The following is a 25,148-nucleotide window of genomic DNA, read 5'->3' on the forward strand; positions in this document are numbered from 1 at the left end:
GAGCTCGCTGCGCCGCCTCTATAGCCACAAAGTAGGAATTGGGCACTAAGTCCAGGTAGTTTTGGAGGGCGTATAGTAATCTAGGGAGCGCCATCATTTTAAAGAGGGCCGCCCGGCCCAGCAGGGACAATGGGAGTCTCTGCCACGAACACGAGTCGCTTTGGAGCCGTCGCAGTGGCGGCAGTAAGTTTTTTTTCGTACCGTAGAGTCCTATCTAGGGTGACAAACAATCCAAGGTACCTGAAGCCGTCCTCCGCCACGGTGAGCGGGCAGCTGTCGGGGAGCCTGGGGGGGCCGCCATGGAGGACATAGAGAACGGATTTGGTCCAATTTATGCGGAACTCTGAGTTGCGTCCGAAACTTGTAAATGTATCCATCGCCGCCACTATAGATCTCCGCGGGTGGGACAAGTAGAGGAGGATATCATCGGCGTATAGCAAGATTTTATCCTCCCAGCCGTCCGTCCATCGCAGCCCTGTGAGGTGGATGTCCTGTCGGATCCACGCTGCCAGCGGCTCAAGGGAGAGCGCAAATAGGAGAGGAGAGAGCGGGCACCCCTGTCTGGTGCCCCTCTCCAGGGCGAAAACCTCAGTAACCCTGTTGTTGACCACCACCTGAGCCAGGGGCTTCCGAGTAGAGGAGGCGAACCCACGCCGCAAAGCGGGGGCCGAAGCCCAGTTTACGCAGTACCGCCATCATGTATGGCCATTCGAGGGTGTCGAAAGCCATGGTTGCATCAAGCGACACCACCACCGCGTCTTCTCGGATCGTGTGGCACCTGCCCAATACGCCATTCAGGCGGCGAATGTTTAATGCCGTATTACGATGTGGCATGAAGCCGGACTGATCCGGGTGTACCAGCGTGGGGAGGACGGAGAGAACCCTATTGGCGAGAGTTTTTGCCAATATTTTCGGCTCTGCATTGAGCAGTGAGATCGGTCGATACGATGAGCAGGCGTCTCTCGGCTTCCCTTCCTTCGGTATTGACACTATAGTGGCCAGGCGCTGCTCGCGTGGCAAGCTCCCTGTCGCCGCGCTTTCCTCAAACATATGGAGGAGGTGCACGCTAAGAACATCGGGCTTCAGCTTGTAGAGCTCAATCGGCAGACCATTCGGTCCAAGTGCTTTACCCGGGCGAAGGTCCACAATCGCATGCTGCAGCTCATCAGCAGCGAGAGGGGCCTCTAGGGCCTCACGGTCGGCCTCCGACAGGCAGGGCATGCGAATATCTGCGAGCAGTTCATCAGAGTCCTCCTAAAAACCTGATCGGCAAGATGGCGGCTGGTCAGACAGCCGTGTGAGCAGGACCTCCGGGCTCCCCTGTTAACGATCCCCGCTAATGTTTTTTAGCCGACAGTAACAGGGAAGGAGTGCAATTCACCAGTATAACGGACTGTGATGATTTGGCGGCTGGTCTTACCTCAGCAAACAGATCCGCGACCCCCGTGCAGTGCCTTCAGACCGCTCCGTACCTTACAACCGAAGTATCCAGTGGTGTGGTCAGCTCTGACCGGCATGGCGCCAAAAGGTCCCCCCAAGGTCACCAAGTCTCGTCAGACTGCGGGCGGTACCAATAGCCCGGTAAAAGTCACTAAGAAAGCTCCGGCAAACCGTAACCAGAAGGAGCAGACACCCAAGTCAGTCCGAGCAAAGCAAGATGTACACCCACTCTTCAAGCCGCAGCGCTCGAAAGATGAAAGCAAACGCACATGAGTTTACCGCCTCTGTTCCGGCAGCGGGGAATGTGTTCCCGGTGCCGGCTGTCAATTCTGGACCGATTCCATCTGTCTGAGGGGGCTGCGAGCTGCGAGCCAGGACAGAGTGGTGCTGATAGTGGCAGAGGCATTCTGGGTCCTGTAGTTTTGCTGCCTAACTCTAGGTCTACACCTGAGAAACACGGACACAGTAATATTTGTGGCACAATTAGTCAAGCCGGTACCATCTTTTCCGCAACTACTGGGTCTGAATCTGTAAAGGAGTCGGAAATGGGTGATAAATTCTATTCAATGTCTGATCCCTCAACATCATCCGAAGACGGCAACCAGAGTAAAAAACTACTTGACGAGGACAGCGAAAGTATTTCTTCTTTCGAGGATGAGAATCAGCTGGAGGAGATGACAACCAATGAGCCAGACACAATCCGGAAAGCTAAGGTACAAGGGTATCTGGGGGATCCTTCGGTCAATAATTTACAAGAGCCATTAGCTTGGGATTATTCATTCACTAGCAGTGTTGCTGACTTAACTACTGAACAAAGGGTTGCTACCTTAGGGCCTGGTGTGGAACAGGAGGCTCCTAAGGAAGTCACTCTTCACTCTATCTACCAGCTTATCATGGCGCACAGATCAGAGACTAGGGCAGAGAGCTCAAGGGCCCAGAGTGCCTGCCGCAAACTACAGAACTCAATTAAAAGAGTTGCCAAAACGTGTGCCGATATCGCAGTTAGGACATGCGAGGTGGAGGAGCGTGTTTCAAAACTCGAGGATGAGCTGAGTGCACAGAGAGGGGCCACCGAGAGTCTGAAAAGTCAGAGGGAGGACGTCACCTGGAAGCTCACTGACGTAGAAAATCGAATGAGAAGGAACAACCTTCGCATTCTTGGTATACCGGAAGGCCTTGAAACATCAGATGTGCGTCAGTTTGTGGTAGAACTATTTACTGAAGCTTTTCCGGATCTAAAGAGCTGGGACTGGAATTCTGAAATACATAGGGCCCATCGCTTCCCCTTTAAAGTGCGACAGCAGTCAAACCAAGACAATGTGCCACCCCGTGCCATACTGATCTCCCTCAATAACTTTTTGGCCCGCGAAGCAGTCTATAATGTAGCCAGACCCAATCAGAAGAGAAGGGGAAAGGGTGAAGAATTTTTTGTTAGGCCAGAGTTTTGCCAGGCTACAGTTGAGCGAAGGTGGCAGCTTCGCTCACTAATGCCTCTGTTTCAGGCGAAAGGTGCGCAAGTATTTTTGCTTAATCCGGCAAAACTAAAAATATTGCATTAAGGAAAGCAATTGTTTTTCTTATCAGAAATCTTGGCCAAAGAATTCCTAAATACATTATAATTAGCCGTTGTGTGCCCTGGGAATTCCTGGGATGTGTATTCTCTGGGCTAATAAGTATATGATTTTGAATGTCACTAATCTTTTTCCCTTTTTTTTTTTTTTTTTTTGGGCCAGCCCAGCTATGACATGTTACTATTATGTACGTGCTGGTGTATATTGATCTCTTTTTTTGGGGGGGATTTCTACAGGGGAGCCCTCCCGCTCCACATCACTAGGGACCCACTGGTCCTTTTGCCGTGTTTAAGGGGACGGGGAGGGGGTGGGGGACGGGGGGGGGAGGGAGAGAGGGGGGGGGAAACACAACTTGTTGTTTAGCCTAAATGATGTAAGGTTAGCATGTTTTGCAAGTACAGTACAGCTAGGTGTGGGCAAGGTTTTTCTATTAAACTGCTACTTGAATGTCAAATTTAGTAGGATTATTGTCTATCTTTATGACAAGTCTTTAAACATCGTAGGCCCTGGCCGAAGAATTGGAAATAGACCAGAATGTTCTTATAAAAATCGATGGAAGTAATAATTAGCCATGGCTAGCTCTTATCTCCGCATAGCCACCATCAACATATGTGGGCTCAACGATAAGAATAAAAGAAGGGCACAAGAAGACTTCAAACTTTTTGGTGTAGATCTATTATGTCTACAAGAGACCCATATATCCAATAAAGAATGTAACCTGTTAGATACTATGGGGTTTAAGAGACTAGCACATACCAACCAGGACTGCAGGACAAAAGGAGTTGCCGTGCTATGTAGAAATACTAGCCTGATCTGTGATCGTAAAAGTGTGGATAAATTGGGTAGATGGAGTCTCATGGTCATCAAGGGAGGATCTGGCCACTTTACACTGGGCTCGGTCTACTCTTCGGTATTAGATGATCCCTCAGTACTGAGATTCCTATCTAGCGAGCTCCCGTCCTGGCCAGAACCTTACATATTATGTGGCGATCTAAATATCAATGGGGCCGAAACCGCTGGCAGTACTGGAACCAGTGACCGTAAACCACAAGTCCGCAGGGCATTAAAGGATTTAATAACAGCTATGGGGCTTATAGATGTTTGGCCTAAATTAAGGGGCAAGGATCCAGGCTTCACTTTTTATTCAGCCCCTCATCAAAAATGTGCCAGACTGGATTATTTCTTGGTCTCACCATCACTTCTTAAGGCTGCAAAAATTGAATTACTCCCCAGGGTTTTATCCGATCACAACCCATTGATTTTTGAGTTTCCTACTGACTGTACGGTAAATAAACATAAATGGTCATTCGAAAGGGCTATTCTTTTAGATCAAGACTATAGAAACTATATGAGAAGTAGGATAGGCGAATTTTTTAGCACCAACAAGGGCATGGCTTCTCCAGGAATGGTCTGGGACACATTTAAGGCCTGGATACGAGGGGAGACCATTAGCTTTGGAGCGGGCAGAAGGAAGAGATACATTGATCAGGTGAAGGGTTTTTACCAGAAACTTTCTCAACTCGAGTCCGAATTAATAGCAAAAATAAGAGATAAAATCGAACCTACTGAAGTTTTGGACTCAATTTTAGTGATCAAATCAACTTTAAACGATCTCTACCTAAGCAAGCTGGCAGGTCTATATTTAGTTAAGCAGCGAGAATGCTATGAATATAGCGAATCTGTCGGGCGACTACTTGCAGTCAGGACCAGACAACAAATTTCTGCCCGTCATATAAGCCAAATAAAAAATATGAACGGTGCTCTAATCTCTGAGGTCGAGATCAGAAACTCTTTTAAAGATTTCTATAGAGCCCTGTACGCGGCAGAAGCGATCCCAAGCGAAGGTTAGGATCCTCTGCTTTTACCCAAAGTAAAACTGGCAGACGAGGAGGCGTGCCTTCTCGATGTGGGATTCTCAGATAAAGAACTCCAGAAGGCACTATATGATCTACCATCATCTAAAGCTACCGGTATTGACGCTATACCCTTAGAATTTTATAAAACTTTTTTTAAGGAGTTGGGAGCGGAGCTTCTTGGTCTTTTTAATTCCATAAAGAGGGGAGACATACCACCGGCCTCCTGGGGTTCGGCAAATATTGTCCTATTCTTAAAAAAAGACAAGGACCCGCTAAATATGGGTTCCTATAGAACCATAACACTCCTAAACAGTGATGCTAAGTTATATTCTAAGATTCTCGCTTCCCGCCTCAATAGAGTTATGCCGCAATTGGTTTCCCGGTGGCAGCACGGATTTATACATGGAAGGGGGACAGAGGATCACATAAGAAGACTTATTACAGTGCTTAATGCCTCTGATGTCTTAAAACTCCCAGTAGCAGTGGCATTTCTAGACGCCGAAAAGGCATTTGATCGTGTCTCCTGGAGCTATTTATGGAAATGCCTTAAAGCTAATAATTTAGGAGAAGGCTTCATTAGGGCAATGCAGGCTCTTTATTACAAATCGTCAGCGCAGGTACAGATCATGGGAGCCTTCTCTGAACCTTTCCCCATAGAACGAGGGACAAGACAAGGATGCCCATCTTCCCCCTTGCTATATGCGCTGTATATGGACCCATTTCTCAGGGCCTTAGAGACCTCAGAGAACATCCCCCCTTTTAGACTAAATCATATGGATATTAAAATGTTGGCATACGCTGACGATGTCGCTGTTGTCACGTCGGAATTATCCACTGCATTGCCTGAAGTCGAAATGTTGGCCGAGAAGTTCGGTCGAATTTCTGGTTATAGGCTTAACAGGGGCAAAACCCAGATTCTAGTTAATAAATCTATGATTTCTATAGATGATAGAATAGTGGAGGAGGCGGTATATCTTGGTATCCGTGTCAAGGCTAAAACTGAGGAGATAGTAGAGGCAAATAGAACTCCTATAATACATAAAATTAAGAAGGATATGGGTCGATGGGATAATCTGAAGCTATCTATTATCGGGAGATGTAACTTGGTTAAAATGGTAGTCTTACCGAAATTACTATATATTTTTCGCACAATACCCCTGGAAATACGTAATTTGTGGTTTCAACTGATTGAGCGAGAGATAGCGAGATTCATTTGGTCTTATAAAAAACCGTGCCGTGCAAATTGTTTCTTAGCTCTACCAGCTGAAAGAGGCGGACTTGGGTTACCAAATTTTAGACTATACTATTTGGCGGCATCACTCAAATACTATTGGCCCTTGTTTCGACCCCTCGATAATAGGACCATGATTGTGAATGCCCTGCCTACTATATATGAGATGCTAATGGGCCCGGGAGTACGTGGCTGTTTCTTAAAAATGTATGAGCCCAGCTATTACAAAAGAACTCGATTTAAGAGTTTGATCACCGCATATCAAATTTGGACCAGGGTTAGAAACAAATTAGGTATAGGCAGGTTTAGTAGATACACCCCATTTCTTAACAGTCAGGTCCCCGAAACACTGCTGGATGGATATTTTGACCGGTGGTTAAGGGCCGGAGTTCGTAACATAGCAGACCTGCTGGATGGGGATCAGCTAGCCACATTTGATATAGTTAAAAATAGGTTTAATCTTACGAACAGGGACTTTTTAAAGTTTCTACAAATAAGGGATTTAATTACTAAGAAAATTGGAGGTACCATTGGATTTACTGCTATCCCGCTGTTAGAGATCATTACCGGCAGCGACCCCCCCCCCACAATTTCGAAGCTTTATGGGATACTTATGGAAGGTGTACCTGACGATATCGAAAAGCATTCTAATAAATGGCAGGAAAGGCTTGAGGTTACCGACTCGTTCCTGGAAAGCGCTATTGTATTAGCTAATACTGTATTGTCTACAGCTAACCTCCGCGCACAATGTTTTAAAACATTCTTTGATCTCTATATCTCTCCTGCTAAAATCATTAAATGGGGTGGGTCGGAGGGTATCCACTGTTTTAGATGTAAAATTTTGGGTGCAGACCTGGTGCATATTTCTTCTACATGCCCGGAGCTTGAGAAACTTAGGCTGGAGGTCACCTCGTTTCTGCAACATGTTCTGAACAGAAGGATATCGCTATCTCCCCAATTTATGCTACTTGGGGTATCCATACCAGAGGACAACTGCAAGGAGTTTCTTTTTATTTCGATGTCTATACTTAGACTATGTATCGCCTCCTCGTGGCTTGATCCACAACCTCCAACATTCGGGCAATGGAAAATACGCTTGTTACATGTATTTCATTTGGAGAATGCTCTCTATGTTCAAAAGGGGAAAAGAGGGAAAATTAAGGGATTCAAGATTTGGAGACCACTTAGTGATTGGGCAAATGATTTAAACAATAGTTAAATCTTTATTGGCTTTTAGCTTGGTTTCCTATCTCCCTTTTTTTTTTTCTTTTTTTTTTTTCCCTTTTTTCTCTTTCTTTTCTAAAAACCTCGGATAAATCTGTTTTAAAATTATTCGAAATGGTTTATACTATATACCTCCACTGTATGTACGTGCTTGCATCTCAAGTAAGGCTGTAACTTTGTTTTCTCTTCAATAAAGGTTTTGGAAAAATTAAAAAAAAAAAAAAAAGGAATGGGGATTTCTCTTCCAGCTGTTAACCAGAATGGGCCTCAGTTCCACTTTTTGCGCACAAATCACCTTCTTTATATCCTGCCCACGGCCAGGGTACGCCTTAATGGGCAGATATCATAAACATTCTTGGTCAGCAGGGGCACACGCCAGGGGTGCCCGCTTTCCCACTTGCTCTTTGTTATTACGATGGAGCCACTGGCTGCACATATTCAGAAAAGACATGCAAATTGGAGGGTAGGTTTCACAACCCGCGGCCTTAGTGTCCCTCTATGCGGTCGACATAACTCTCTGTGAGTAAGCCAAAACGTAACCTCTCCCCACTAGTTCTGGAAATAATACACTTCTAGGGCCTATCCAGAGTTCAATATAGCTGGGCTAAATCTATGCTCCTTCTCCTAACAGAAGCCGCAGTCCCATTCCCCACAGAGTATCCATTTCAGTGGGCAGTCGGTCCCATCAAATATTTAGGGATTTACATCAGCAGAGATATTGCTGAACTCTGGAAGTCAAATTATGGCAGAGTAATGACATGGTTCGAGGACCGTATCCCGCTATGGTCCAAACTCCTCTTGTCCATGGCGGGCCAGATTGCTATTGCAAAAACGGGTGTACTGCCAACGTTTCTTTATCTATTTGTGAACCTTCCCATCCTGATCAGAGGCCTTCTTCAAACGACTGTGACCCAATCTCATCACCATGGTTTGGGCGGGCCGGCAACTCCGGGTAAAATACGAATTGCTAAACCTACCACCGGCTCAGGGAGGGTTGGGAGCACCAGACCTACAAATGTATGCACTTTATACATCACTGGATGCACCCTACTTCTTTCCAACCACAGGTCGCAGTGGAGATAGATGCAGTATTCCCCCATGGCTACTCTTGATGACTGTTTCTCCCATAGAAACATCTAACAACCAAAGTAGATACTCCACAATGCATGCAGTGGGCATGGGCTGGATTGCCTCGTCCTGCGAAGGTTCCACTTTTTTATGCCCCATCGATCCTGGTGGTGAGCCACCCCCTGCTACCCCCTGTACAGGATGAAGGGCACTTGCGGCCGCGCAAGCTGGCTCAACATACGTACATTTTCAGACCTCATTCCTAGTGACAAATTTCATGGCCCCACGACCCAGCGGGACGACTCCGGTAGGCCCCTTGACATTCTCCTATATTACCAACTGTGGGTGACGTGCTAGGCACTATTCGACACGTTCCCATTTCCACCGACTTCTCTGATAGCATTAGAATATCTGTACACCACTGCCTCTTCCCGTAAACTAATCACACCTGCCCATGCGTCCTGGGGAGAAGATCTCAACCTCCCCTCACTGACGCACAATGGTCCTTTTGCTGCAGCCAACTTCAAATCTTATCTCCAAATTACAGGCTATGGCTCATACATTTTAACTTTTTGCACCGCACTTATCGAGCTACCGTGTCGATACACCCAATAAGTCTATCCACAGATTCTCACTGCTTGTGATGCCAGGCTACCACTGCAGACTTTATTCACCTTGCTTGGCAGTGTCCCACCATAGCCGCATACTGGGTGGAGGTATTTGCTGTAATTGAGAAAGTAATAAACACACTGCAGCTCCCGTCACCTCTGATTTGTCTGTTGGGCTATGTAGCGGCGGTGGCCAGCGGCTCCCGAAAATTCAATGCGCTAATGCTTCTCGCTAAACGCAGAGGTCGATATGCTGGGGAGGCACGCTGACACCAAAAACTCAAGACTGGATCAAAGGCATAACCTATTGTCACGAACAGTTATCAAACCATGGGGACCTAATGCCCCTGAAGTCTCACCTTCGCGACATATGGGAGCCCTTTGTCAGCTACATTCGCCAAGCAGCATCTTCTTCCTGAACCCACAGTGTCCCATGGGCCAGACTGCAACAATACTGCGCATCCCACTGCAAGCTCAATCATACACTATCTACCAACCTTCCAAGACAACTTGTTGAGGACGAGATGCACTATATCACTTGCTGGGGTACTGGGGGACAGAAGGGGGTGAGGAGAGGCTGAGAGAAAGGGATTGTCTGACCTCAACACAAACTCTTCTTGATGGTGCTCTTCATGCTGTCAAGTTCTGTTATGTCATTGTTAAAGCTGCCAAGCTATTTGAAATTTATGTATGTACATACATGTCAATCGCCAACACTTATAAATAAATAATAAAAACACTCTTTTCCCTCTCAAAAAAAGAGTCCTCCTCTGGACGATCCGACCCCTTACTTTATATCTGTCGATAGTGCCCTGCGAATTCCGCCGCTATCTCTCGGGGCTCCGTTATCACGTCCCCTCGACGCCTTAAGAATCTCCGGCACCACAGTAGTGGCCCTTTGTTTTTTCTCGAGCCAGGCAATAAGCTTGCCCACCTTGTCGTCCTGGTCATATATCCTGCCGTCCTTGTGTTGAATGGCTGTCCTGGCAGCGTGCGTGACCAGCTCCTTATACTCTGCGGTTTTGATGCGCAACCGGTGTCGCACCCCCGGGTCAGCGTCTGCGCACGCGGTTTCTTCAAGTGCCCGAAGATCCGTTTCAGCCGAGGTGATTTGCGCCACCCGTTCCTTACGGCTGCCTGAGATGGCCGAAAGGGCCTCTCCCCGCAGCACCGTTTTAAAGGCCTCCCACAGGGTGACCGCGGAGGTAGTCGACCCGACGTTAAGCTCGAAGTATTGCTCGATTGAGCCGGCCAACTTTTTCCGGATGTCCTCACCCCTGAGGCGCCAGGCGGGTATGGGCAAGACACATCCCTCCCGGCCCCCCCCCCCCCCGCAAGGAGCACGTAAACCGGGGAATGATCAGAGATGCCGCGCGCCAGAAGGGCGGCCTTCCGTATAGTCATGTCAGGCTGTGAGGAAGTCAATATATAGTCTAGGCGGGAGAAAGAGTGATGAGGGCCAGAGTGGAAGGTAAAGCGTCTGCTCGTGGGGTGCGACAGCCGCCAGCTGTCCGTGAGCCCGAAGGCGTCGAAGTCTGCCAGCCACCTGTGCCCCCGCGGTGTTTCTCTAGGGGGTTGTCTGTCAAGGGTTCCGGAGATCACTGCGTTAAAGTCACCCCCGATGATCAACGCCCCGTCCGGGAGGGAGAGCAGGAGCCTACCGAGGTCCACATACGCCTGAGTCTGGAGGCCTGGGGGGATATAAGCAGAGAGGAGATTCCATCGACGGCCAGCCCATCTCCCCGACAAGCCCGCAAAGCGGCCCAGTGGGTCTGTTTCCGAGTGATCAATGTGGAGTGGCAGGGAACGACGAAGCAGAATCCCCACCCCCCGAGAGCCGGAGGTGAAGCCAGAGTGGACCGCTAGAGTGTACCCCCATCTGTTGAGGGCCTGACATGCGTTTCCCATTAAGTGCGTTTCCTGCAGTAACACTACATCTGGGAGGTGGCATTTGATAAACTGTAGGACAATAGTACGCTTGAGCCCATTTCCCAGACCATTAACATTCCAGCTAAGAACCCGAAGGCTGTCTTCGCGACTACTAGCCATACCCATTACTGTAGGAGTCCACCTGTCTTTGAGTACCGGCGCCGCCCTCCAGCCCCACCATATCATCAGTGTGACCATAACAACCTTCTAACCACCCCCCCCTCCCACCCATCCCCCCAACCGCTCAAAACAAGAGACATATAAATAAGGACTGCCCAACGTGGGTCCGTCCCGGTCTGCCTTCCCGGCCCAGCCAGAACCGCTGCAACATCCCACCAAACATACCCCCCCACCCCCCACTCCGCTCCCTGCTCCGCAGGTTTTAAACTACCCAACGCCCCAATTAGCAGAGCGCCTGCCGCCCAACCCACCCCGGAGAGAGTAACCGCCCCCCCCGGGAGAACTCTGTTAGGGAGTGCGTATGCCGGCCCCAACTCCAGCCGCCATAACCGTGTGTCCCCAGATTAATGGTCCCCTGAGTGCGCGATGAAAACCAGGGTCAGTCTCAAAACCAGCAAGGGAGGGAGCGACAAGGTCTGCATCACCACCCAGCCACGTCAACCAGGACCCCGGTACACGCCCTATACCTTACTGTTCTGTATGTCCTGGTCCCTTGTTTGGCAGTCTCAACGTGCCGCTGCGTCCGAAAGCGAGTCCCAGCGGGGGCTGTTCGATCTGGACCTCCACGACCCCTGACTCTGTTCAGCACGCGCCGCTCCCCCGTCCACTGAGCCAGGAGATGCCGCTCCCCTCTGCGGCGTGTGTTGACGATCGTGCCCCCTTCGCACCTCCGTCGCCGTCGCATCAAGCCACTCCTGGACCGCCGCCGGTGAGGTGAAGAAATGCGATTTGCCGTCCGCGATGATTTTCAGTTTGGCGGGGAAGAACATCATGTACTTCACGCCCCGTTCCTGGAGTGCCGCCTTCACGCCCAGGAACGAGCGGCGCTCCTGCTGAACCCGCAGCGTGAAGTCAGGGAAGAATCTGATGGTGGCCCCTTCGTGCTGGAGATCGCCTTGCTGCCTGGCCATCTATAAGATGGCGTCCCTGTCACGATAGTTCAATATTTTAGCGATGATTGTCCGCGGCGGCGCCCCCGGCCTGGGTCTAGGGAGCGGGGCACGGTGAGCCCGCTCGATGGTGAAGAGCTTTGAGAGTCGTCCGGGCTTCAAATGATGCAGAATGAGGTCCTCCAGAAAGAGCTCTACGCTGCGCCCCTCCATTCCCTCCGGCACACCTACGATGCGGATGTTGCTCCTTCGGGCCCTCCCTTCCTGGTCCTCGATGCAAAGGGCCATTTGACGATGCTGGAGGACCAGCTCGTTAATGCGCCCCTAAAGTCGTTTCTCTGCGGCCTGCAGTGGCTTTATGTCCGTCTCATTAGCTTTGGACCTCTCCGTAGTTTTGCCAAGGTCCGTGCGCAGCAGATTAACCTCGATCGAGATCTTGTCCATCTTTGTCTCAAGGTTAGTACCTAGCGTCTGTATCGCGGCCATAATGGAGGTCAGGGAGGGTTCTGCACGTTCTACATCGGTCTCCATCGTCGCCCCAGACTGCGCCTGGCCGGTGGGTACAGCGTATTTATCGAGTTTATTGGTTTGTGTGGGTTTCCCCACCTTCGGGCGCATGGTGGATGTCGCCCGCTGCTTCGCCAAGGATCGTGGCTCAGCCCGAGCGCCGGCAGGCATCCCTCGCGCCCCGGCTTCACCTCCTCTCCGCCCGGGCGATGCAACCTTCCAGCCACACCGGCCAGCCACGTCGCCGCCGTAGAGCCACCAGCGCGGCCAGTACACCACTCCGCGGTCTGCTGTCCTCCTCAGGCCTTACCGCCCACCGCCGTTTGCCGCCACTGAAGGGCTCGCTTGGATGTTGGGCGGAGGGCCGCGGGCGCGCTCCCACCGCACCCATGGAACAGGCCCCTCCGGTTTACCTGCGCCACCTCCAGCCGGTCCACCTCCCGGCCTCTTCCCAATCGGCGGTGTCAATCCCTCTGGGCCGCCTGCCTCTCTGCCTCAGTCGTGCCTCAGGCGATCCGGCTTCCCTCGCAGGCCCGGCAAGTCCGTGCGCCGAGCTCCACCCCGGAGCCCAGCTCGTCGCGGGCGGCCGCCACCACAGGCCGGGTCGAGAGGCGTACAATGCTGTCCCCGCTCCTGCGTGCTCACCAGGGATCCCAGCCGGCAGCTAGTCGCCAGGCCGCGATGTCCCGCGGCTATATCTCAGGCGCCGCCCACGATGTTCTGCTCTGCGCCCGTCGCACCCACGATGCAGGCCTCACGCCGGGACCTCCAGCAGCGGCCCTCCCGCGTCTCGGGCTCCAGCCGCTCGCCAGCGTCCCCGCGGCACTAGCAGTCGCCGCCGCCGGTCCTCTCGCAGCCTCCGGACGCCGCTCCAAGCGCCGATCGGTCGCGCTATACTTCAGGGAGGTGGCGCTGCGAATTTGATGCGCGCCACCCGGAGAAATGGACGGATATCCTTGGGGAACACAGTGGGCTCGGCGGAGCTCTGTCTCTAGGCGGCCATCTTCGTCGGCGCCTCCGTTTTATTAAATTTAATACGAACATGTATGCGGTCTATGGCCTTACTCTACTTATAATGGGGAATATTGCGCAGCATGAAAGTGATTTGCAAGTTTCGTATCCTCCCTTCTTTGCCAAAGCCTGCTCTGCTCTTTAGCTTAAATGTGATATGTTTGGGCTGAGTGAATTTAGTGGAAACTGCCATGTTTTGAGTAAAAGTGAAAGTGACTGAGTGCAAAGTATGCAGAACAAATGCTTACAATTCCAAGATACTTTGGCACCATAACAGACATTGGAAATGTACAATATGGGAATGGGGTTGATTGAATAAGAGCACTGGAGTTTATACCTATAGTAACATTTACTTTTTTCATTCTTAGACAAATCTTGCTTCAACACCTTCTTTAACTTTGAAGACATGCAGGAGATTACCCAGCACTTTGCAGTGTGCCACATTGATGCTCCTGGTCAGCAGGAAGGAGCACCCCCATTTCCAACAGGGTGAGTTACTCTTATTATTTTTTCCTGTAGTTATGTTTTTTAACTAACGTTTAAATTTTAAGCCCCATAAAAGCAAGTATAGTATCTGGAGTTTTGTAAGTTTCTCCATCCATATGATTCCATTTTATAATTATTGCAGCTTTAATCATTTTAAGTACATTGACTTGCTTGAACCATCATACACTACTTACAGAATACAGAGGCATGGCAGATTAAGAAATAATATCTGAGAGTATATGCTGTTGGGATAGGGGTAAAGGGGAACACTCATGGATAACAAATGCTAGATTAATGGAACCTACTAGGGCATTTTTCAAGATGTGATTGACACAGAATAGGTAATTAACACTTGTAAGTAAGACTGTAGATCAGTGGTTCCTAACCGTTTGACTTTTGTAGACCCCCAGTTAATCATTACTTGAATCCGGGGACCTTTTCTAAATTATTGGAATCTGGGGACCCTCACCCAGACATTATTGGAATTTGAGGATCTCGGTCTGAGCAATTTAATTGAACTGAAAAACAAAACTCAAAAATACTGAAACATTCCTCAAACAAATTATGAAATATTTAGCTTAAATCACAAACTAATATATAAAAAAAATCTGTGTTAATTTCAATGGACAATTGGAGCTCTTCTGGATTCATTTAAGGCCTCATAGTCCATACTATATTCTGTTTGATGCTTTTGCTGTGCTCCCACATAGTAATTTGAGGATGCCAACTTCTTTGCCTTCAATTTCAAACTCCTTTGCATGAAAAAAGTTTGAAAATGTCCAATAATATATAATACATTGGAATTCGACTTTTGATGGTTGGTAGGGGTTCTCTGATGAAAACTAGCTCTTCTGAGGCTACTTTTTCATGAACAATAACATTTTCTGTATTCTAAATTGTGCCTTTTTCACGAGCTGTTGCTCATTAATGCTCAAGTTACTTTTGGTGAATACTTTAGTCAGACTCTGGTACTGCCAAGCAGTAGGAGGCCCGGAGGTTTACGGTTTACAATTTGGGCACATTAAGCTACTTGTTTGTATCACATGGCCTCCTCACTACATTTTAATGTGGAGTGAGAGAGATTGCCTCAACAGTGTCTTTCTGCATGTTTCTTACTCTGCCGCCTCCGAGTATGGAAGAAATAAACTTGGTGTCGTGTATTTATTGGGCTTGACACCGCCTAGTTATCTGCACAGATAAATCACCACTATATTTAATGCTGCTGATTATTAACCCAGTGATATCCCTGGCTGTAGAACAGAGGTCTTCAAACTTTTGGATGCCGAGACCCCCCTGTCAACATTTTGAGGCGTAAGGACCCCCTCTTGACAAAAATGTCTAAACCTGTTGACTAAATTGCGTGGGATGAAAATGTAAATAAGGTTATGTGATGCCGCGTATTTTGGGATAGCATTGCTTCATTATTTTGATATTTGTTACACACAGTAACGCTGAGGAAAGATTTCACCCAATCAGTACCCATTTATAACCAAAATACAGCAATTATCATCAAAGATTTCAAGTCAACGTTTGTGAAGGGCCTTCCACTCTGCAGCAATACGTGCTGCCACATTAGAAGATCACCTGGCCCTGACCGGAAGAAGCAGGGGTCCCTTAAAACCCTGGCGGTTTTGTGTAGAGTTAAGCCTTTTACCCATGCAGCTTTCCTCTCACCCCCTCCCTTCCATCCCTCTCTCCTCTGCTAACCCCGGATCCCTCTCTCACTTTGCAGGTCATTTTCTTTCTCCCCATTCAACCTCTCACTTCACCTTTAATCACCTCTTGCCATTCTGTCCTTTCACTGCCCTCATCTCTAACAGTCTCTCACATTTATCTCATGGCCTCTCTGGCCCTGTCACCTCCCGTGCCCCTCAGCACTTCTCATTCACCTCGTCTCTTCATTCAAATTTTTGTCTATTTGTATCTTACACCTCTCCAGTCCCCCCATTCCTCTTTCACATCTCCCCTTTGTTCTAACAGAAGCCCTCACCTTTGGATCACACTCACTTCTTGCGTGTCCACACTTCTCTTCAGCAATTCAAATTTCTCCTCATCCCTGACCTCTTCAATCAAATTCTCTCACTCCCTTGCTGTCCTCTCTCATTTTGGGTGCGGATGCAAGTTCAGAATGGGATGAATGAATGTATGATTACTGATGGGCTTGTTTGAGTGAGTTGCATATTGAGTAGTGAGGGGGACAGGTGAGTGAAGTGTCACATGAGTGCAGGATGAGTAGTGTACTCGTGTGACTGCAGGTTGAGGTATAGTGTGAGCAGGACAAGTGCATTTTGAGAGCAGAGTGATCACTGTGAGTGCAGGGTGAGCGGGTGAATGGTGCAAGTGCATGGTGATCAGTGTGAGTGCATTGTGATCGCTGTGAGTGCAAGGTGAGCGGGTGAATGGTGCAAGTGCATGGTGATCAGTGTGAGTGCATTGTGATCACTGTGAGTGCAGGGTGAGCGTGACAATGAAGGGCGAGAATGAGGAATGAGTTGTCTGAATGTAGGGTGCATTCCCAGACCCATGAAGTAACTCAGCATGTTATTGACGGGGCGTAGACTTTAAGATCTAAGTTAAACTATTGCGGCATTAATCGGGGATCGAGGGTGAAGAAAATAAATAATGTGCTGATCCTGCAACAAACTTCCAGTCCTATGGTTAGGGTTGCCAGCAGATTATTTTTGTGGCCGAGTCGGTACAAAAAAAAAACAGTCACCTAAAGCGGTATTTTCAGCGCTTATCTGTGCATACTTCCCAGGGCCAGCTTTAGTGCTGGTGGTGCCCTGTGCGACCATGTTTGTTGGGGCCCCCCACAATGACCACCCCCACCACGGATTCTCTCACTAGCACCCTTTAACAGTGACCAAGTCTCCATAACCCCACACTCTCAGATGCATTGAATTAGTTATATAGTGCCACTCATACCAGTGTAGGGTGTCCGAGCACTTTGCATCACACACACATTACACAGAGACAATCAATCATAAGTGTGTAAATCAGTGTATAGGAAATGTTACATAAGCCAAAGGACTAAAAGTATAGGAGTCACATGTCATCCATACTGGTAGGCAGTATAGTTCAAGAGTGCTTGGTGTGGAGAAGCACAAACTCGGAGTCGAAAAAGAAACAGCATAGTTGGGAGTTTCCTTTAATAATAATAATTGATTTCTAGCCAAATTAACCCTTTTTGCAACATTAATCAATGGCCTAATAATGTATTCTTTGTAGTGTGTATGCTGTTCTAGGATGAAAGTTAATAGCTCACTATTCTCTATTAGGACTTTAAGTTATAAATTGCAAGTAACAAAAGGATGTCTCTTTTGAAAGCAGTAACCTGCTGATCTCTTCACATCATACGCACTCTGTAATCTACTTGGTACACGTTCTTTGCAGCAGGCATATTAACCCTCTGCACTAACTTCACCCAAGTCAAAACCACAACTATACAAAATGCTGATCTCTCTCCAGGAAGATAATTAATCACACGAGTTATCTTGACATTTATGTGAGGCCTGGCAATTGCCGGGAAAGAAACGCTGCAGCAGATGCTTCAAAAGCACAATAAACTTTCACTCACGGCGCCCCCAGGAAGCCAACTTTGTATTCCTTTCCATGAAATGCATTCTCACACTACGGCAGTGAATGTAAAATCCAAATGTAAGGAATAGGCACAGTGGGGACCCAGGGGGTACTGGAACCAGCAAAAAAACCTAAGCCTCTGTAAGCAGTTTACAAAGGCATGTTAAATGGTCTTTAAAGACCTGTGAAAAAACACGGGGGGTGCCGGAGATAGGAATCCAGACACTGCCCAGCTGAGCCCCCAGCAGCTCAAGTTTCACTGCAGCAGCCCGGGCTGAGACACAGGACGGGGGAAGGGGGGGGGGTGGGGGCTGAAGCCCTTGGGCCTGGGCAGAAGTGTGACTGGGAAGGCGCGACCCCCTTTGCATCACTCCACGGCCCCCCTGGGGGTCGCGCCCCACAGTTTGAAGACCCCTGCTGTAGAACCTAAGGCAAGGTTGCAGTTGACTAGATTCTGATGGATACATCTGCCAGTGGATTCCGCACCTTGTGAATATCCCCTGCACCAGCAACATTCGGAAACTTTTGTAGCAGTCCACGCCGATGAGGTCGAAGACGACGTCACAGAGACACGACTCCGCTCGCGACTCCGCTGACGTCACCGGCTCCATAAGAAGACCTCGTCGGCGTGATGTCAGTTCCCTTTCTTCCGCGCAGTCGACACCAACGGATTTCGGGAATCGTTGATAGTAGCTTTTCTGATACTTTGTGTATTCTTCTGGTTTTCTTCTGTTTCTCTTCGAGAAGATGTCGACAAGGAAGTCGGGTTTCAAGCCCTGTCAGGAATGTGGCAAGCACATGTCGATTACAGACCCACATGAAGACTGTGTTTGGTGTCTCTCATCTGACCACGATGTGGATGGTTGTTCTTGCTGCCGCAAGATGAGCTCCAAAGCTCTAAAAGAAAGGGAGGCGAAGCTTTTCATCGACAGGATGAAGAAAGAGAGGAAGGAGGAAGTCCAGGTCGAGGTCGGCGTCTAAATCGACTTCGGGGCATGCTTCGAGAGGCAAGAAGCATAAGAAGAAGAAGAAGAGGAGGCATTCTTCTCGTCATCACTCCAATAAGAGTTCGGCTCCGAAGTAGCCGGCTCGGCGTCGGAAGGAATCCGTGTCTCCTTCTCCAGTCCCGACCTCACCTCCAGTTCCTTCTTCTCCAGTGGCTTCGCTGGCTCCGGCTTCATCTCCGGTTACGGTGGTATCCCCGACGCCGGCTCCCTCTCCAGCTCTGGATTCATCTCCAGCTCCGTCTCCGGCCCCGGTTGAGGATCTTCCAGTCCCAGGTGAGCCTGTGACGCCGCTAATTCCACCGTCGGCAGGCCCGAGTCTGGTGATGCCTGACCAGTACCCTGCATTCCCTGGACCGGGTCAGGACCCCTCGCATTATCTAAATGCGATGTATGGGGTGTTTTCGAGGGCCATGTATACCACTGGTGCACCTGCGGGTCCGATTGGTCCGATGGCTTTTAACTTGGGAGTGCCGCAGGTCTATCTTCAAGCTCCATTCATGCCGTTCTTTCTAGCGGCGCCGTCTTGGCATCTACTGGCGCCGAGGACGTCGACGCCTCTTCCCTCTTCACCGGCGCCGGCTCGACCTCGTTCGACGCCGGCTGCTCCAGCGGATCCACGTTCGATGCCACGGCCGGCGCCGTCTGATTCGAACACAGCGCCGCCGACGCCGCTGGTGCGGATTCGATCCAGAAGGTAGGCGCAGAGAGTGGTGGATGAAAGGAGGTATCTTTTGCAGGAAGCTGAAGAGGTAGAGTTGGTTGACTCTGAAGTGTTTGAGGAGCTAAAGGAGGCAAGTGGGCTGGATTTGTCTCCTGAGTGGGAAATCACTCCACCATCAGATGAGCCCTCAAAGGATGCAGCGCCGTATCATGCGGTCATCAGGAAGGCTGCGGAGTTGTTAGACCTCCAGTTACCAACCACGGAGTTCAGGTCTAATATTCTTACTGAGGTTAATATTCTTACTGAGGTGTTGCATTCGCCTACTGCAGTCTAGGAGCCTTTGTTGCCCTTTAATGAAGCCATTATCGACCCCGTACTAGAGGTATGGCGTAAACCTTTTTCAGCTCCCACGGTCTCTAGGACAGTCGCAAGGAGGTATAGGGCGGCTCCAGGGGATCCTGAGTTTTTAACATCGCACCCATCGCCTGAGAGCCTGGTGGTTCAGGCTGCTTGTTCGGGAAGATCCAAGGGTGCCTTCCCTCAGGTTCCAGGGGACAGAGAGGCTAAAAAGATGGACCAGTCGGCCAAAAAGGTCTTTTCTTCAGCCAGCATGGCCATAAAGTCAACAAACGCGACTTGTCTGTTGGGGCGCTATATCCATGCGCTTATGGACTCAGCGAAAAAATTGGCACCAAAGTTGTCGGAGGAGGATAGGGCCGGCTTCAAAGAAGTTTTGACTGATGCTCAGGCGGCTGCACGACAAGTAATTCAAAGTGGACTGGACACAGAAGACTCAGTTGCCAGAGTTATGGGGTCTTCTGTTGCCACCAGGAGGGGTGCGTGGCTAAAGTCCTCTGAATTCTCCCAAGATGTACAGTCGGCTTTGTTGGACCTACCATTTGATGGGTCTGGTTTGTTCAGCAAGAAGGTGGATGCTGCTCTCGAACGCTTCAAGGAGTGCAAGGCTACGGCAAGGTCGTTGGGTCTTCAGTCCCAGCCAAGGGGATCTTTCAAGAAGTATAGAGGCTTCGCAAGGGTGACTTTTCGCTCTTACAGACAGACCCAGCAACAACAGCAAGGCTCTTTGTCCAAGGGTTACAGAGGAAGAATCGGGGGTGGATACAACTCGGCTGTTGTTCAAATTGGGTTTCTCGATAAACGTGCCCAAATCTCACCTGGTGCCCTCTCAGCGCAACCTGTTCATAGGTGCGGTACTGGACACTACTGTGTGTCGAGCATTTCCTCCTCCTCAAAGGATTCTCGACATACAGGAAATTATTCCTTTATTTTGCAATGGAGCGGTCGTTCCAGTCCTGAAGGTCCTTCACCTGCTCGGTCTGTTTGCTTCCTGCATCCTGTTGGTCAACCATGCACGCTGGCACATGAGGGCGCTCCAGTGGTGCCTCCGCAAGCAGTGGTATCAGCACAAAGGAGATCTCAGGGAGTCTGTGAGGATCTCCAGAGAAGCTGCAGCGGATCTATCTTGGTGGAGCGTGGAGGGCAATCTGTCCCAAGGAAAGCCCTTCCATCTACCTCCATCGGTGGCCACGGTGATAACGGATGCATCCACCTTAGGGTGGGATGCTCATCTGGGGGATCTGGAGATCAAGGGTCTTTGGTCTCCAGAGGAAAGGTTGCTTCACATCAACCCTCTGGAGTTACGGGCGATCCGTTTGGCGCTCAAGGCCTTCCTCCCTTCCCTTCGCGGTCAGTCTGTTCAAGTCCTGACGGACAACACTACAGCGATGTGGTATATAAACAAACAGGGAGGAGTGGGGTCTCTTTGTCTCTGCAGAGAGGCCCTGCGTCTATGGTCCTGGGCTCAGGACCATCGGATTTGTCTGATGGCAAATCATCTGGCCAGGGTGCTGAACGTACGTGCAGAAGGTCTGTCAGCAGTTCTCCGCCGACCACGAGTGGAGGCTTCATCTGGAGGTGGTTCATCACGTCTTTCGGATGTGGGGAACTCCTCGGGTGGACCTGTTCGCCACTCACGAGAATGCTCACTGCCAGTCATTCTGCAGTCTCCAGTATCCGATGCAGGGAGCGTTGGGGGACGCGTTTCAGTTGAGTTGGGGCTCACGACTCCTTTACGCGTTTCCTCCCGTACCCTTGATTCCTCGGGTTCTGAGGAAGATTCGCCAAGACCGGGCCCAAGTTATATTGATTGCCCCGGATTGGCCAAGAAGGGTGTGGTACACAGATCTTCTCCACCTCTCCTCGTGCCCTCCGCTCAGTCTCCCTCTGAGGGCAGACCTCCTCTTGCAGTCGGAGGGGCAGGTTCTTCACCCACACCTCCAGAGCTTACACCTTCATGCCTGGAGATTGAATGGGGCAACCTGAGTTCTTTTTCTCTCCCACCTGATGTGGTAGATGTAATTTTGTCTGCCAGACGTCATTCCACCAAATCCATATATTCCTATAGGTGGTCTAAATTTGTACTTTGGTGCGGAGAGAAGTCCATTGACCCTTTGAAGGCTCGTCTATCTAACCTCCTTCAGTTTGCCCTTTCTCTTGCTCAGCAAGGCTTTGCTGTGGCTACTGTTAGGGGTTATTTATCGGCTTTGTCGGCTTTCCTTTGTTTGCCGGATCAGCCGTCGTTATTTAAATCACCTATTGTTCTTCGTTTTCTCAAGGGTCTCACAAACAGGTTTCCTCCTACTCCCTTTATTGTGCCTCAATGGGACTTAAACCTTGTATTAACTTATCTTATGGGTTCTCCCTTCGAACCCTTACACAAGTGTCCCTTGAGACTGTTGTCCTTTAAGACGGTTTTCCTCATTGCAATCACCTCGGCAAGGAGGGTAAGTGAGCTTCAAGCTCTAAGTTCAAAGCCCCCATTCTTGACCATTCATGCTGAAAGAATGGTACTCTGGACCAGGGCTGCGTTTTTACCTAAGGTGGTAACTCCCTTCCATCTGGGGCAATCCATTACCCTTCCTTCCTTCTATCCTCCCCCTCACCCTTCCAAGGAGGAGGAGAGACTTCATCGCTTGGACCCCAAGTGGGCGGTGAGCTTCTACCTGGACAGGACAAAGGACTTCAGAGTTGATGACCAGCTCTTCGTGGGCTTTGTTGGCTGCAGGAAAGGTCGAGCGGTGCACAAGCGCACCCTTTCCAGGTGGATTGTCTTGTGCATTAAGATCTGCTACTCCCTGGCTGGTAAGGAACCTCCAGAGGGTTTGAGAGCTCATTCCACTAGGGCAAAGTCTTCCACATCTGCTTTGTCTAGGGGGGTTCCTGTGGAGGACATTTGTAGGGCGGCAACTTGGGCCTCCCTCCACACTTTCGCAAAACATTATTGCTTAGACACCGAAGTGAGGAGGGACGGACACTTTGCTCGTTCCGTCCTTCAGGACTTTCTGGTGTAGAAGGGTGGACAGAAAACAACTAGAAAAAGGTACTAAGTCCAACAACACAGAACAAGAAGCCACTCAGAAGCTATAAACAAAGTGAGAACCTCACCGAATAGTTAATACAGCACTGTGTCAAAAGTTAAGAGTCCATCAGCCCACCCTCATTGGCGGAGCTTCGTCATCTGAGACTCTAGGGGGTTGTGGTCTGGGCCCATACTATCGAACCAGCCGGCTCTGCTGAGTGCCCGACTTATTTATCCCCGCATACAGAGACTCCTGACAGTGTGTAATCTAACTTGTTCAGACTCAAAAGTAAAGCTAATGTGCATGCAGTGCTATAAAGTGAAAGTGTATTAAAAATGACTACGTGGGCAAAAAGTATGTTTATTAAGGATTGACCAGGTGTCATATCTAAAAAAAAAACAAATAGTCTTGAAAGGATAGACTATTTCCTGATTTGGTCTCATAAGGTCGACATGTTTCAGCCGAAACGGTCAACTGACCCGGCTTTCTTCAGGACCTAAATAGATGGAAAATAGGGCTACTGCAGGAATAACGTATCTAGTGAGTAATTTAGTGACAAATGAAAAATTCATAAAATCTTATGTGGCAACAGCCACCCTACCAGACAAGCAACCTTTTTGCTTGGTTATAAGAACTTGATCTTCTTTCCTAAAAGATAGGGAAAATCCAACCATAAGAGAGGTATATCATCGAATTGTGTACAGCCTCAGTGACCATTGTTCTACAGTGACTTTTAGACACTGCGTTACTCATCAGAAAAAACCCAAAACGTGGTAACCATTAAAGGGAAAACATGTATCATTATAAGTTCAACTCACCCAGCTTTCTGTGGGAGGACAGCCTCACCTCACCTGGCTGACTGCTCGGAGAAGGAGGCACCGCTCTGTTAACAAGTAGGGAAAAAAAGCAAAGTTGGTAGGGGCGATCTGAGAGATATCCTTAGTAATGTTTAAGCCCAAATAGCGTAGAGTCTTATTTGAGCCATTACCACAGCTGCTACCGACATCGTTCCACACCAATGTTTCTGTTTTGGCTGCGTTTACCTCATAACCAGAAACATTTCCAAATTCCACAGCCAGCCCGATGACAGCCGGGAAGGCAGAATCGATGTCAGAGGTCATAACCATGAGATCATCCGCATATAACGCAACCTTCTTCTCCCATCCCCTACATGCGAAAGGTATGATGGAGTGTTCTTCGCGTATTTTTTGAGCGAGAGGCTCAATATAGAGATCAAATAGGAGGGGGGAAAGAGGACAACCCTGACGGGTCCCTCTGGAGATAACAAATGCATCAGAAAGACCTCCGTTAACAAGTACCCGAGCTGTTGGGCGATTGTATAGCAAACGTACAGCCCTTCGAAAATTTCCTCCCAGACCAAACTTGGTCAAGGCCCCCGACAGGTACAACCAATTGACCCTGTCGAAGGCCTTAGTCGCATCGAGTGTTAAAATGGCCAGTGGAGCTGCACTCAAAGTGGCCATGTCGATAGCCCCTATTAGGTCGTATGTTAGCTCGAAGAGCTGACGGCCTGCAATGAAACCCTTTTGGTTGGGATGTACTATTGTTGGAATGACTCGACCCAGCCTTCTTGCCAACAGAGATGCAAAAATTTTATAATCAGCATTTAATATAGATATAGGGCGGTAAGAGCCACAATCGGTAGGGGGTTTGCCAGGTTTTAATATAAGGGTAATGGAAGCGTCATTCCAAATTGATGAGAGCTTGGCTTCACCTTCCCCTTACTGTAATTGGTAGAGTTAACCTGGTGAAAATGTCTATTCTCCCTAGGGTTTCTTTCTTGTTTAATACAATTCCTCTTTACTTTGAACCCGTTTTGTTGGCTAAACTTCAGAGCGAGATAAGCTCTTTTATTTGGTGTAATAAAAACCCAAGGATAGCCTGGAAAAAGATAAGGCGTCGGAGAGAGAAGGGGGGCTTGGCCGGGCCTGACCTACAGGTTTATCTCTGGGCATTCCAGCTTTCCCACTCACGTATGCTTTTAAAAACACCTTCTGGCGTCGGGAACGGCAATTTGTTTGCCACTCTGTTGAAGTGCGAAGGAGTTGGGCAGTCTGGTTTTCTGTTTAAATTCGGAGACCCCAAATTCTTCAAAAAGGTCAAGTTGAAGATCCTACAGGGTCTGGCAAGAACTTGGGCAAAAATAAAATCCCGTATTAACTTGGGGTATTATTCTAGCAGAGCTCCTCTATGGGACCTCCCTGAGGCGCCAACCTGGCTAAATGACGCACTGGCTTTACCACTCAGGGAATCTGGGTTGGTTGTTTGGGGGGATCTCTTTGTGGAAGGGACTTTGCTCCCCTGGGAGGACCTAGTTTGTAAAGTTGGGCCCAATCTTTCGAGATTTAAATATCTACAAATAGCAAGCTGGGCCCAAGCGGTAAGAATGCGACCTACGCGTTCTATTAAGTTCATTCTAGGGGGAGGAAGTCAGTTGGAAACCCTCTTAGTTGATCAGCCTGCTGTAAAAAAAGAGGTCTCGCTATGGTACTCCTTAAT

The 25,148-nt window shown here is 49.1% G+C and overlaps 1 protein-coding gene across 3 annotated transcripts in view; it reads left to right on the forward strand.

Moving 5' to 3' along the window:
* The window catches only part of NDRG3 (NDRG family member 3), a 589,772-nt gene that overhangs the window by 135,085 nt on the left and 429,539 nt on the right, over positions 1 to 25,148 (forward strand). For all 3 annotated transcript variants that reach the window (XM_085619018.1, XM_085619019.1, XM_085619020.1), the window contains exon 5: positions 13,884 to 14,004. In XM_085619018.1, coding sequence (XP_085475144.1) covers positions 13,884 to 14,004 — 121 coding nt within the window. The remainder of the gene's footprint in view (positions 1 to 13,883; positions 14,005 to 25,148) is intronic.

Source organism: Triturus cristatus, chromosome 7 (assembly GCF_964204655.1).
Source record: "Triturus cristatus chromosome 7, aTriCri1.1, whole genome shotgun sequence".
Taxonomy (NCBI): domain Eukaryota; kingdom Metazoa; phylum Chordata; class Amphibia; order Caudata; family Salamandridae; genus Triturus; species Triturus cristatus.